Source organism: Lycium ferocissimum, chromosome 4, assembly GCF_029784015.1.
Source record: "Lycium ferocissimum isolate CSIRO_LF1 chromosome 4, AGI_CSIRO_Lferr_CH_V1, whole genome shotgun sequence".
Taxonomy (NCBI): domain Eukaryota; kingdom Viridiplantae; phylum Streptophyta; class Magnoliopsida; order Solanales; family Solanaceae; genus Lycium; species Lycium ferocissimum.
In genome coordinates, this window is record NC_081345.1 from 47506760 (window position 1) to 47517676 (window position 10917).

A 10917-nucleotide genomic window follows, 5' to 3' on the forward strand; every position below is an offset into this window, starting at 1 on the left:
TACGTAGAGCCTTTTCCGTAAGATTTTGGTTAGCCTTATGTTGCTCTTTCCCATCATTTTTATTCCCGCTAGTTTCTTCAATATAAAATATCTTATCAGTAACAACACTGCCAGTAATAGCATTTGGTACTCTTTTCCCAACCATTGCATTGTTTCCAGTAGCAGCTGTAGGTTGTTTCAATTCAGCAGGTGCCTCGTTCAACTTCCCATCGACCTTTTTAGCATCAACATCAGGATTTCTCTTCAAACATTGATCATCAAAGTGTCCCTGGTATTTGCAAATAAAGCAATTACCAGGAACGTAATCATATTCCACGGTTTGTTTAAATCCAGCCCCTTCAACACCCCCATCATTCTTAATACCAATCCAACCATATTCTCTGAGCGGTTTAGCCAAATCCACCTCAATTTTTACCTTCGCAAAATTTGGTCGTGATTTAACATCAGTAGCTTTGTCAATCATCAATAGAGCGCCAATTGGTGAAGTAATCCTCTGCAATGCACTGCAGTTATAATAATGCCATGGAAGCTTAGGAAGTTGAATCCATATGGGAACCAGAGATTTTTCTTCATTAGGATTAAAATCTTTAGTCCATCTCATCAATCTCATGGGTGATCCTAAAATATTGATTTTTTCTCTAAAGTAGATGTTTTTGAAATCTTCTTCTTCCGAGAAATCGATATGTGCTTAGGGTTATAATGACCAATACTAACAGTACCCCAAAGAGGAAATCCAGCATCGAAATCCCTACGAATATCATCAATTAAAGCTCTGCCATGAGAAAACATACCGATGATGGTCAATCGGCAAGCTTTAGCAAGCTCCTCTTCTTCATGTGGAGTGAAAAATGCAGCAGGCTGCCCTTTATAGATTTCTAGCGATTGGGATTGCAGGACGAGTTTTGCGGGTGCTGGTTATCTATTAGCCAAGAGAGAGTTTGCATGGTTTCTTATATGTGCAGGGGAATTGGGGTTCAAAGGAGGATCGTTGGGGTGCTCTTGGATGTTTCCTGCCACTCCGCCCATCGACGTAGTTCTTAAAATTGGGGAAATAAGATGCGTGGGAAGTTCGTACTAATCCGCTCAAATCAGGAATGTAAGACACGATCAACACTAAGAAAACTCCCCAACAATGAATTGGAACATAACCGACTAAAAAAAAAAAAAAAAAAAAGGGCTTCGTCAAATCTCGACCAAATCAGTTCCAAAGATATTCAAATAACCCCAAACTTCACGAAAAGCTTCACAAAGAAGGATAAGCAGTTTTAAACAGCACCCAGTTGATTTGGATTAGAAGATGATTGAGAAAAGAAATCCAAGATGATGAGAATTTTGAGAGAACTGTAATTTCATTTTTGTTTTTGACATAATTTTAGTTTATAAAAAATGTAGACATGCTAGGATAAGTTCATGAAAAACTACAAGTAATAATCATCAACCAAAATTAATCCAAGCTTGTCAAATTTTAATATTGGCAACAGGGAAAAAGAGAAGGATCAAACAGAACAGACTATAACTAGTTATTTCTGTTTTCTATTAGTGGCTTTAACTATAACCTCAGCTCTATTTATTGTTCTGAGCAAGATACGAGTTATTTAAACTAAATATTTAAAATGAACAATTCATTAAAAAAAATCCTTCTATGAAATTACGTGTATTTTATATTTACTTACGTTACCAATTGTCAATTCTTGTTCATATATATATAAATAAAAAATTCATATTGTATTGATAGAAAAACATGGAGTTATAGACCAGTACTTGAGCCTAGCTCTTTCATTAACAATCAACAATGAAGCTTCAAAGGTAAAATTACAAAACATAGAAAAGGGAGGTTCTAGAAAAAGTTCCTCGCTTTAAATCAAATGCGGGATAAAATAATTCAGCATTTTAATCAAAATTTGTTATTCCTTATCCACTAATCAAACAACCTATATATAACAAATTCATATTGTATTGATAGAAAAACATGGAGTTATAGAACAGTACTTGAGCCTAGCTCTTTCATTAACAATCAACAATGAAGCTTCAAAGGTAAAATTACAAAACATAGAAAAGGGAGGTTCTAGAAAAAGTTCCTCGCTTTAAATCAAATGCAGGATAAAATAATTCAGCATTTTATTCCAAATTGTTATTCCATATCCACTAATCAAACAACCTCTAGTAGATATATATATATATATATATATATTATTTTCTGAAGAAGGAAATTTGGATGAAACTCCTTGCTCTCTAATTTCGTTTCATTTCCTTAATTTTTATACATGAGTCATTTTAACAAATGAAATCATTTTACGCTTTGAAAAAGTAAGACTTATTTATTTATTTGTTTATCTTTTAAGTTATTCTTACGATTTACCCAATTAGGATTAATAAGCTAAGGTCTAGCTATGCTTATTGTACTGCTCCCTAGTGTGGATTTTTAAGCATATTGGCATTAAAAAACATTGAATTAAAAAAAAAAAGTCCTTACGATTTTAATTAGTGGTGTGTTAATATCTTGCTTTGTCTTGTTATTTTTATATTTTATAGGTCCTTTTTCTTTCAAAGTGTGTATCATGTAACTTTCTTATCTTAGTACATCATAAAGTAATAAATTTAGTAAACCCCTCAACGCTGAAAATTCTTATGCCGACTTCATATATATTGGAAGCCTCTAGGAGCACAGGTTTTCTCGAACACAGTTTTGATAAGTTGCAATTTAATTAACTTGAGGTATTAGTTCAAGTTACTGATCGCAGTATTATTCGTCAAAAGCAAGACAGTTTTCTAAAGTGCGATACTCGTTTAAATTAATTAAATAATAAAAGTACTGTTATTATAGAGAGTCAGAGTATGGCTACTAACGATTAAGAAGCTGCCAAGTGCCCAAATAAACAATTAGACCTTTGATGTGAAAATGAAAGGAAGGGGTCCCAAAACTAAAATGTGTTGAATAAAGAAAGTCATAAATTAGAATAAAGAAAGAGGGCTATAATTTAGACTTAATAATATCTTCACCAGATATTTGTACCAACTCAATAAGGACTGATTACTTAGACTAAATAATATCTTCACCAGATATTTGTACCAACTCAAGAATAGTATTATTTCTATCTTTTGCATACTCTTTTTTTTTTATCAGCTGATTATAGTTGATTAATATTTTCACTTTGTTTATAACATAATAACCATGACTTCAGAATAAAGTACATTGTTTAAATACTGGGTCGGATAAGTTTTCACCATCAAGATAGGGCTCTGATTTTGATATTTAAGTAATTTGTTCTAGAAGTTTTTTAAAATCTGTGCGTAAAAATAAGAGTTAAGTAATAAAGGTTTTTTTTATAATAAATCTTATTTAAGGGAAAAATGAAAAATTTCAAGTTAATTTATTTTAAACATTAAGATATGTCTTTTTAAACAAATTAAAAAAGAAAACGTGCCGCATAAAATAAAAGAGATGTGATTTTTTTAAAAGTCAAATAACTCTTCAAAGTTACCGTCAATTTTTATCCAACTGTGACCTTCACTTATTAGTCACTTAATATAACGTTAAAAATGTTCTATCATTACAAAAGATTGTTGATATTCGACAAAGATCGAACGTCCTCACTTTACTTTTAACAAAACTAAAACATCAAATTTGCTCACAAATATACTAAGGGATATTTTGAACTTATCCAAACATAAATGACCGTTTTTTTTTAAATTTATTATTTTTATCATTTTCTTGAGTAATAGCCAAAAAAGAGCAACAGAAAGGGGGAAAATCCAACTAAAAGAAAAGACACACGCAGAAACAGCGCGTAATACGCACCCTCCGTCACCGCCACGTTGGCGGACGAAGCCTAAAATTTTATCTAGAAGAAATTGACAAGTAAAATTGGTGGAGAAAATGATAAAAATGATTCGTTATTTTCTTTTTAGGTTCAAAATAGTCCATAAAGTATGTCTTAAATAGTTTTGAGCCTTTTTAAGTTTGTTAAAAGTGAGTATTTTTTGTTTCTCTTAAATATTTAGCAAATTCTATATGGTATATTTAAGCTTTGGAAAAAAAAAAAAGAGTTTATGATAAGTTACATTTGGAGATATAATTTTTATAGTTTCTGCTATTTTTAATCTTTTTTAGTGTTTGCTGCAATTTTTTACCTACAATTTCGGCTATGTTTGGTCAATTAGTATCTAGTACAATCTTTTATGTTACAATTTGTAGAATTTGATAAAAATTTCAGGTGTTTATGGTTTAATCCTTTTCCCCCCTACAATTTTCATCAAAATCTAATACTCTTTCTGTCTGAATTTTTGTGATATAGTTTGGCTAGATACAAAGTTTAAGAAAGAAAAGAAGACTTTTAAAACTTGTGATCTAAAATAAGTCATAGATATTTATGTAAATCAATTCATTAAGAGTAAAAAAGAAAAATTTTAAATTAAATTATTTATAAATATAGAAATATATCATTTTGTTTTGTGAAAGATTGAAAAAGAAAGTAGACAGATTCCATTAAATATTTACCAGAAATAAAAGCACTATTTTTAATAAGGTTAAAGGACCAAAATTATTCAGAACGTATCTTTGGGACTATTTTAAACCTACCTCAAACATGAGGGACAATTTTTGTCATTTACGCGCTTATAAATTTCCTATGCACACAGGTCCCTTTGTTAGCGTGTCTTTGTAAATCACTATATATATGAAGCCAACCCCCAAAACCCCTTCATCCTATCTTCACTTGGCTTCTACTATAAAATCTTTACAGAAAAAAACCACCATTTTTTTTTTCCTTTAACTCAGTCAGCAAAACATTGAACAATTTTTTTCTATTGGATATTCTGAAAGTCACCAGTTAAAAGAACATTCTTGATACAAATATATTCAGGTACCTATCTTCTTTTCCTTCGTTGTGCTTATATTTCTGGCTTCATTTATCTACTATTAAGATTGAAAAGATTAGAGTTTTTTTTTTTTTTTTTTTGATTCAGTTGGTGTTTGAGAGATTTTATGCAAAGTTGTTTTTTTTTTTTTTTAAAAAAAAAAAAAAGATTGAAAGTTCAGATCTTTATGTTCTGAAGTTTTCTGTGCCTCAAGTCTCAGTTTTTTTTTAAAAAATAGTTTTTGTTAATGGGGCTTGATTTTTCTGGCTAGATTCTTCCTTTTCCTTTGATAGTAAAGACATTGAAGGAGAACTAGGAATTATTTTTATGGTCACTAAGGTCCAAGGGTGTGTTTGGTATAGGTGTTTTCCAATTTTTCAATGTTTGATCGGTCAAATTTATCGGGAAACACTTTTTCAATGTTTGATCGGACAAATTTATCGGGAAACCTCTTAGTATTTGGCTAGATTATATTATTTTTCAAAAAAAAAAAATGTGGAAAAGATTTCACACCGTAAGTTGATTACTATTTTGATACTGATAACTTTTCCTCCAATGAAAAAATAAGCTCCTCGACCATGTGGTGGTAAGAGAAGTGCTATGAGTTCAGGTTTTCACTAATCTTGTAGCTAGTTTTATGTATATCACAGCTTAGTGTTCTTTGATTTAATCCTACAAGTGAAAGGAATTGAAAAAACTTTTTTTGGTAGTATTCAAGAAACAAAAAGAAGCCATCTCTAGGCTAAAGTTGTAATTAAGTACTCATATAAATTGCATAACTTGCTTTCTTCTTTATATCATAGTGGGACCTTTTACCTTCCCCTTTGAATAGTTTAAGAACCAACATTTTAAAGAATTTTTGTGCAGCTTGATTTTAGAAGGACAAAGGGAAATATTACTTCAAAAATTTCCATACTAGTTACTACATATGTAAAGAATTCCGAAACTGTGTTTGTTTGTTATTAGCTGCATTGAAATCCTGGATTCTAATACTTTTCCCTCTTGGGATTTGTTCCTATAGGCGCTAGCAATCAAGAAAATTATATCCTAAAGCAAGATATGGCTCTAGATCTTCATTTCCAAGAGCAAATACCAGAGACTACCTTTGACAAGCGTGTTACTCCTTTAGAGAAATGGAAGACGTTTGACGATGAGGGCGAAGAAAAAATATCTGGAGGTTTTGACTGTAACATTTGCCTCGACGTTGTGAATGATCCCGTGGTTACCTTTTGTGGTCACCTTTATTGCTGGCCTTGCATCTATAAGTGGATCCAATTCCAGAGCATCCCTTCAGGAAATCCTGATCATCGGCACCCACAATGCCCCGTTTGCAAGGCTGAAGTTTCACATACAACCTTGATTCCACTTTATGGCCCTGGCCAAGCTAAAAAACCAGCTGTAGACGACGTTCCAAGTAAATGCACGGTCATACCACAAAGGCCTCCAATTCCAAGATGTGGGGTCCACACGCACAATTCACATCCATCCCAGCAGAACCCTCGGTCACATCAGTCTCATCCTGCCGGCTATATGGCCCCACCAATGCTGAGCAGCATTGGTGACACGACAACAAATGTGTTGCACCCTATGATTGGTGAAATGGTTTATGCACGGGTTTTTGGAAACGCAAATCCAAACTCATATAATTTAGCAGGAAACAGTAGTTTGAGAACGAGAAGGCAGCTATTACATGCTGATAGATCACTCGGCAGAGTATATTTTTTCCTCTTCTGCTGTGTAGTCGCATGTCTTCTCTTGTTTTGACCACTTTTCCCGCTATATTGCGTGTAATTTGTAGATACAAGTAGTTCGTTAGATGATGAATATACAAGCTTGGCTCAATGTAACATGTTGTGGAAGCTTTTCATCTTGATTCAGATTAGCAAATAGTTAATCTTCATCAAGAAACCAGTTTTTAGAAAGTTGAATAGGTCTTTCCTTTGACAAACTATCCATGGGTGTTTTTCTTTTGTCAAACATGCATGTCTAAATTCTAGAGAATGAGTCAGAGTTTGTGTAGTCATCTAGAAAATAAAGGAGGTGAAGTTTAATTTCTCTGCTTGAGCTGAAAACTCCTTCTATTGTAAAGTTGTAAATTGAAAAAGAGTTTCTACTTTTCAAAAGTTTTTGATCAAATTTCATTACAATCTTCTAAATTTCCTTTCTAATTTTGGACATCAACATCATGTTGTTTCAAAGAGTAAAGCACATACTCCGTTCAGTTCAAAATAATTGATGTCTTAACCTTAAAAAATTGGTCCAAAATAATTGATGTTTTACAAAATCAAGATATTTAATTCTTTTCTCCAAATTTGCCCTTGATAGATTCCTGATAATTATGTCAAACTTTAAAAATCAATTATTTTGGATTGGAGGAATAATTAAGAGAGCGCAAGCGCAATTAGGGGTGTTTATGGATCGGGTTGGTTCGGATTTTTTAAAGATCAAACCAAATTAATTGCATCGGGTTTTAAATCTATAAATCAAACCAAATCAATAAAACTCGGGTTTTTCAACCTCGGGTTTTCTCGATTTTCTCGGATTGCTCGGATTTTTCGTCTTTTTTCCGATAAAGTCTTCATACTAAACATATAACTTGTACTTTAAATGTTTTTTTAATCCTAGGAAGATACGACTATCTAATTAAGATATTTTTTAAGAAAATAACACAAAATATGAGATGAGAGATGACATTGTACCAAAATATTCAACAAAAAAAAAAGTAATGAAATTGCATAAATAAAATGATCATAATTTAAAAGTACTAAATGATCATAATTTAAAAGTACTAAATCATGCTATAATAAGTACGTTTAAATTAAAAGGCATATAGAAAATAATCATCATCTAAAAGTATTAAGTCATGCTAAAATAAGTACGGTTAATAAGTATTAATTACATGACTATATTTTAAAAAAAAAATTAAGTTATGTATTTTCATTTTCTAAACCAATATAAAACCAAAGAATAGATATATAACATTATTGTCATTCCTAGTGTTAGAATTGAATTTCTTTTATTAGCATTAATATTGATTTGATTTTTGTTGAGTTTTATTTGAGTTACTACTATCTATGGGCAATAAAACTTGTTGGACCATTTAAAATTCTAATTCCAAGTGAAATAATATGTTAAAAGATAAAAAATTACGAAAAAATTTAAGAAATATTTATCAATTACATTTTAAATAAATATTTTTTGTATAAAATATTTTTGAAATTTAAATGTCGGGTTGGTTTGACTTTTTTTTAGTTAAAATCAAATCAAACCAATAGTGATCAGGCTTCTTTTTAAACCAAACCAAGTCAAACCAAATCACTAGTCGGGTTTCTTTCTCGATTTGGTATAGATTATCGGTTTGTTGGTTTTCTTTGTACACCCCTAAACGCAACCAAGTTTTGATTGATGGATAGATCACCACCTCATTTGAAAAAGTTTTTATGAAAATCTATGTTTCAATCTGGAAGAAAATCGTCACTTCTATCTTTTTTGGCATCATAGGATAGAGAAATCTAAGGAGCCGTTTGGACGTGATTTGAAATTATCAGATGAAATCATGTTTAGACATGTAATTTGAATTTCTGAAGTTGTATTTTTTTTATGGACATAAAAATCCCACAAGTTGTGAAAACCATCAAAACTTTTCCAATTCTTATACAATCTTACCAAATGAGCAAGTCATAGTTCATAACAAAATTAATACGCTACTAAAAGGCCTTTCTAAAAAATACAACATCAATTAAAATTTTAGTTCAATAAAATGAAAAATTGAACATGAGTTGTAATGTAACTACTCTTTAATATAATTCTCCAACATGGTTGGTAAGAGTAACAACTTTATTATAAATATACTACCAACTTGTACATCTTTTAATTTTTGATATAAATGGCTGGTAAATATGATTGTAAATATATTTACCACCTTATGATTTTTATTTTTATTTTTATAAAATATAAACTTATGGGTCAACTTTTACATTTAGAAAATTTAAAAATCATGATTTGAAATCCCAAATCATGCCTATTTGGATGATTTGAGATTTCATCTCATGAGATGAAATCGCATGTCTAAACGCTAGTTCAGCTCATGAGATGAAATCATGATCGATGAAATCGCATGTCCAAATGCCTACTAAGTAGAAGTGAAGTAATACGCTATTACAGTTGTGATAACAGTGGTCCACATGACATGAAAAGCAGTTTTGGTGGACCAAGGCTCGCGCGCTCAGATTTACATACATATCAACTTTTTTATAAGTTGGAGTAAACTTGGGTGCATTTCGACTTTTACATTAGGTGCCTGCAGCATCCCCTCTATTAGCAGAGGCGGATGTCATGCATAAATTACTGGTTTATTCGAGACCAATACCATTGGCCCAGATCCTGTATATGGTCATTTTCTTGTGCGGATTTCCCTTCAAATGCACTGGTCTTTAATTTTTGCCCCTCAAATTGCTAGTCTTTAATTTTTATCCTTCGCTTAAAAAAGTGGCCAAAATATCCCCAGGTTCTGGGTTCGAACACTGGCACAGTCAAAAAAAAAAAAAAAAAAGGAATTTCGCAAGGCAAGACGTTGCCAAACCTCTGCCAACAAGGCCTAACATTTGCCCAAAAATAAGCCTATTCGGGAAAAAGTTAAGGCCTAATTTTTGCCTGAATAGGCCTAATTTTGGGCAAAAGTTAGGCCTTAAGGCAGAGGTTTGCCTTAAACCCTAATTTTGGGCAAAAGTTTGCCTTAAGGCAGATTGGGCAAAAGTTTGCCTTAAGGCAAACCTCTGCCTTAAGGCCTAACTTTTGCCCGAATAGGCTTAATTTTGCTACGAAACTCTGCCTTGCGATTTATTTATTTTTTGACTAAGCCGGGATTCAAACCTAGAACCTCGGGTTATTAGGCGCAGGGCAAAAATTAAAGACTAGAAGTTTGAGGGACGAAAATTAAAGACCACCCTCGAATAAGGGCAATCGTGCAAATTGCCCATGTATGGTCACTCAAGGTAGGAATTTCAAGTAATTACACGATTTTCACTTCAAATGGACTGGTCTTTAATTTTTTTCTCCCTTCAAATGGACTGGTCTTTAATTTTTGCCCTTCAAAATTAAGTTATGCCTATAGGAGCATAAGTTCTTTAAGAGGTCGGTCATAACTTGTGGATATTATAATGCGTAACTTATGCCCCTAATTTTGAAGTGAAAAATTAAAGATTAGCACAAAATGGGGAAAAAGGTGCAAATGACCCTAGGAATTTTATACATCAGTGTTGAGGTCAATTGTTGGCCTACTGTATTTTTAGCCCCTTAAACTACATATATATACATGTTAAGGAGATCTCATAGTCTTATTTACAAAACATAATGATATAGTTTGGATTTTCATATATTTTTCATTTTATTTTTTTTCCAAATATATATTACTTTTTTTTAAAAAAATATTTTTATTTAAAAAAAAAATTATATTTTTTTAAAGAATAATTTTTTTTTTCTAGGACACAGCTTAAAAGTTGCAAGTTTAACTTGAAATGTATTATAGTTCAAAGTTTTAATATAATTTTCATACACAAAATTGTGTAAAATCTTTAAGCGACTTGAATATTGATGAAATTATTATAGTGTTGTTCAGTTGTATTAATTTTCCAAGATATTTAACTTTATTGAAAAATGTGACAAACAAGAGAAGCTCGCAGATATACGATTTCATATCTCTCGGCGCATGATTGAGCCTCTTTCAAGCCTTGAACGATATACCATTTCCATTTCTTATGGCATAAAATTTGAGCGAACTTTTTAAGCCTTGAGAAAGATATACACATTTCATACACAAAAATTTGAGCGATTATTTTAACTTGAATTTAAGATCCACGTTGTCTCACCATTGTGTTGTAAGTTTGTACAAAAATCTAACATGAACTTTATATTACACAATTGGTAATCAAACTATATTGTTTTCATACACATAATTTTGGATTTTTTTAATAATTAATGTCGATATACATCTTCATACATTTTATATTTTTAAGTTTTAGCATAACTTTTAAGATAGAGATGAGATATCATTTCATACAT

General features: G+C 31.4%; 1 protein-coding gene across 1 annotated transcript; it reads left to right on the top strand.

Moving 5' to 3' along the window:
• The first annotated feature begins 4737 nt into the window (after positions 1-4737).
• Positions 4738-6808, top strand: LOC132053368 (E3 ubiquitin-protein ligase RMA1H1-like). Its single transcript, XM_059445363.1, has 2 exons — positions 4738-4862; positions 5879-6808. The coding sequence occupies exon 2, from the start codon at positions 5917-5919 to the stop codon at positions 6619-6621; it is 705 nt and encodes a 234-aa protein (XP_059301346.1). The 5' UTR covers positions 4738-4862; positions 5879-5916; the 3' UTR covers positions 6622-6808.
• Positions 6809-10917: the final 4109 nt, after the last annotated feature.

Bases quoted from the DNA above. Each gene is read 5' to 3' on its own strand.
- LOC132053368 (XM_059445363.1), top strand. From the start codon at position 5,917: ATGGCTCTAGATCTTCATTTCCAAGAGCAAATACCAGAGACTACCTTT.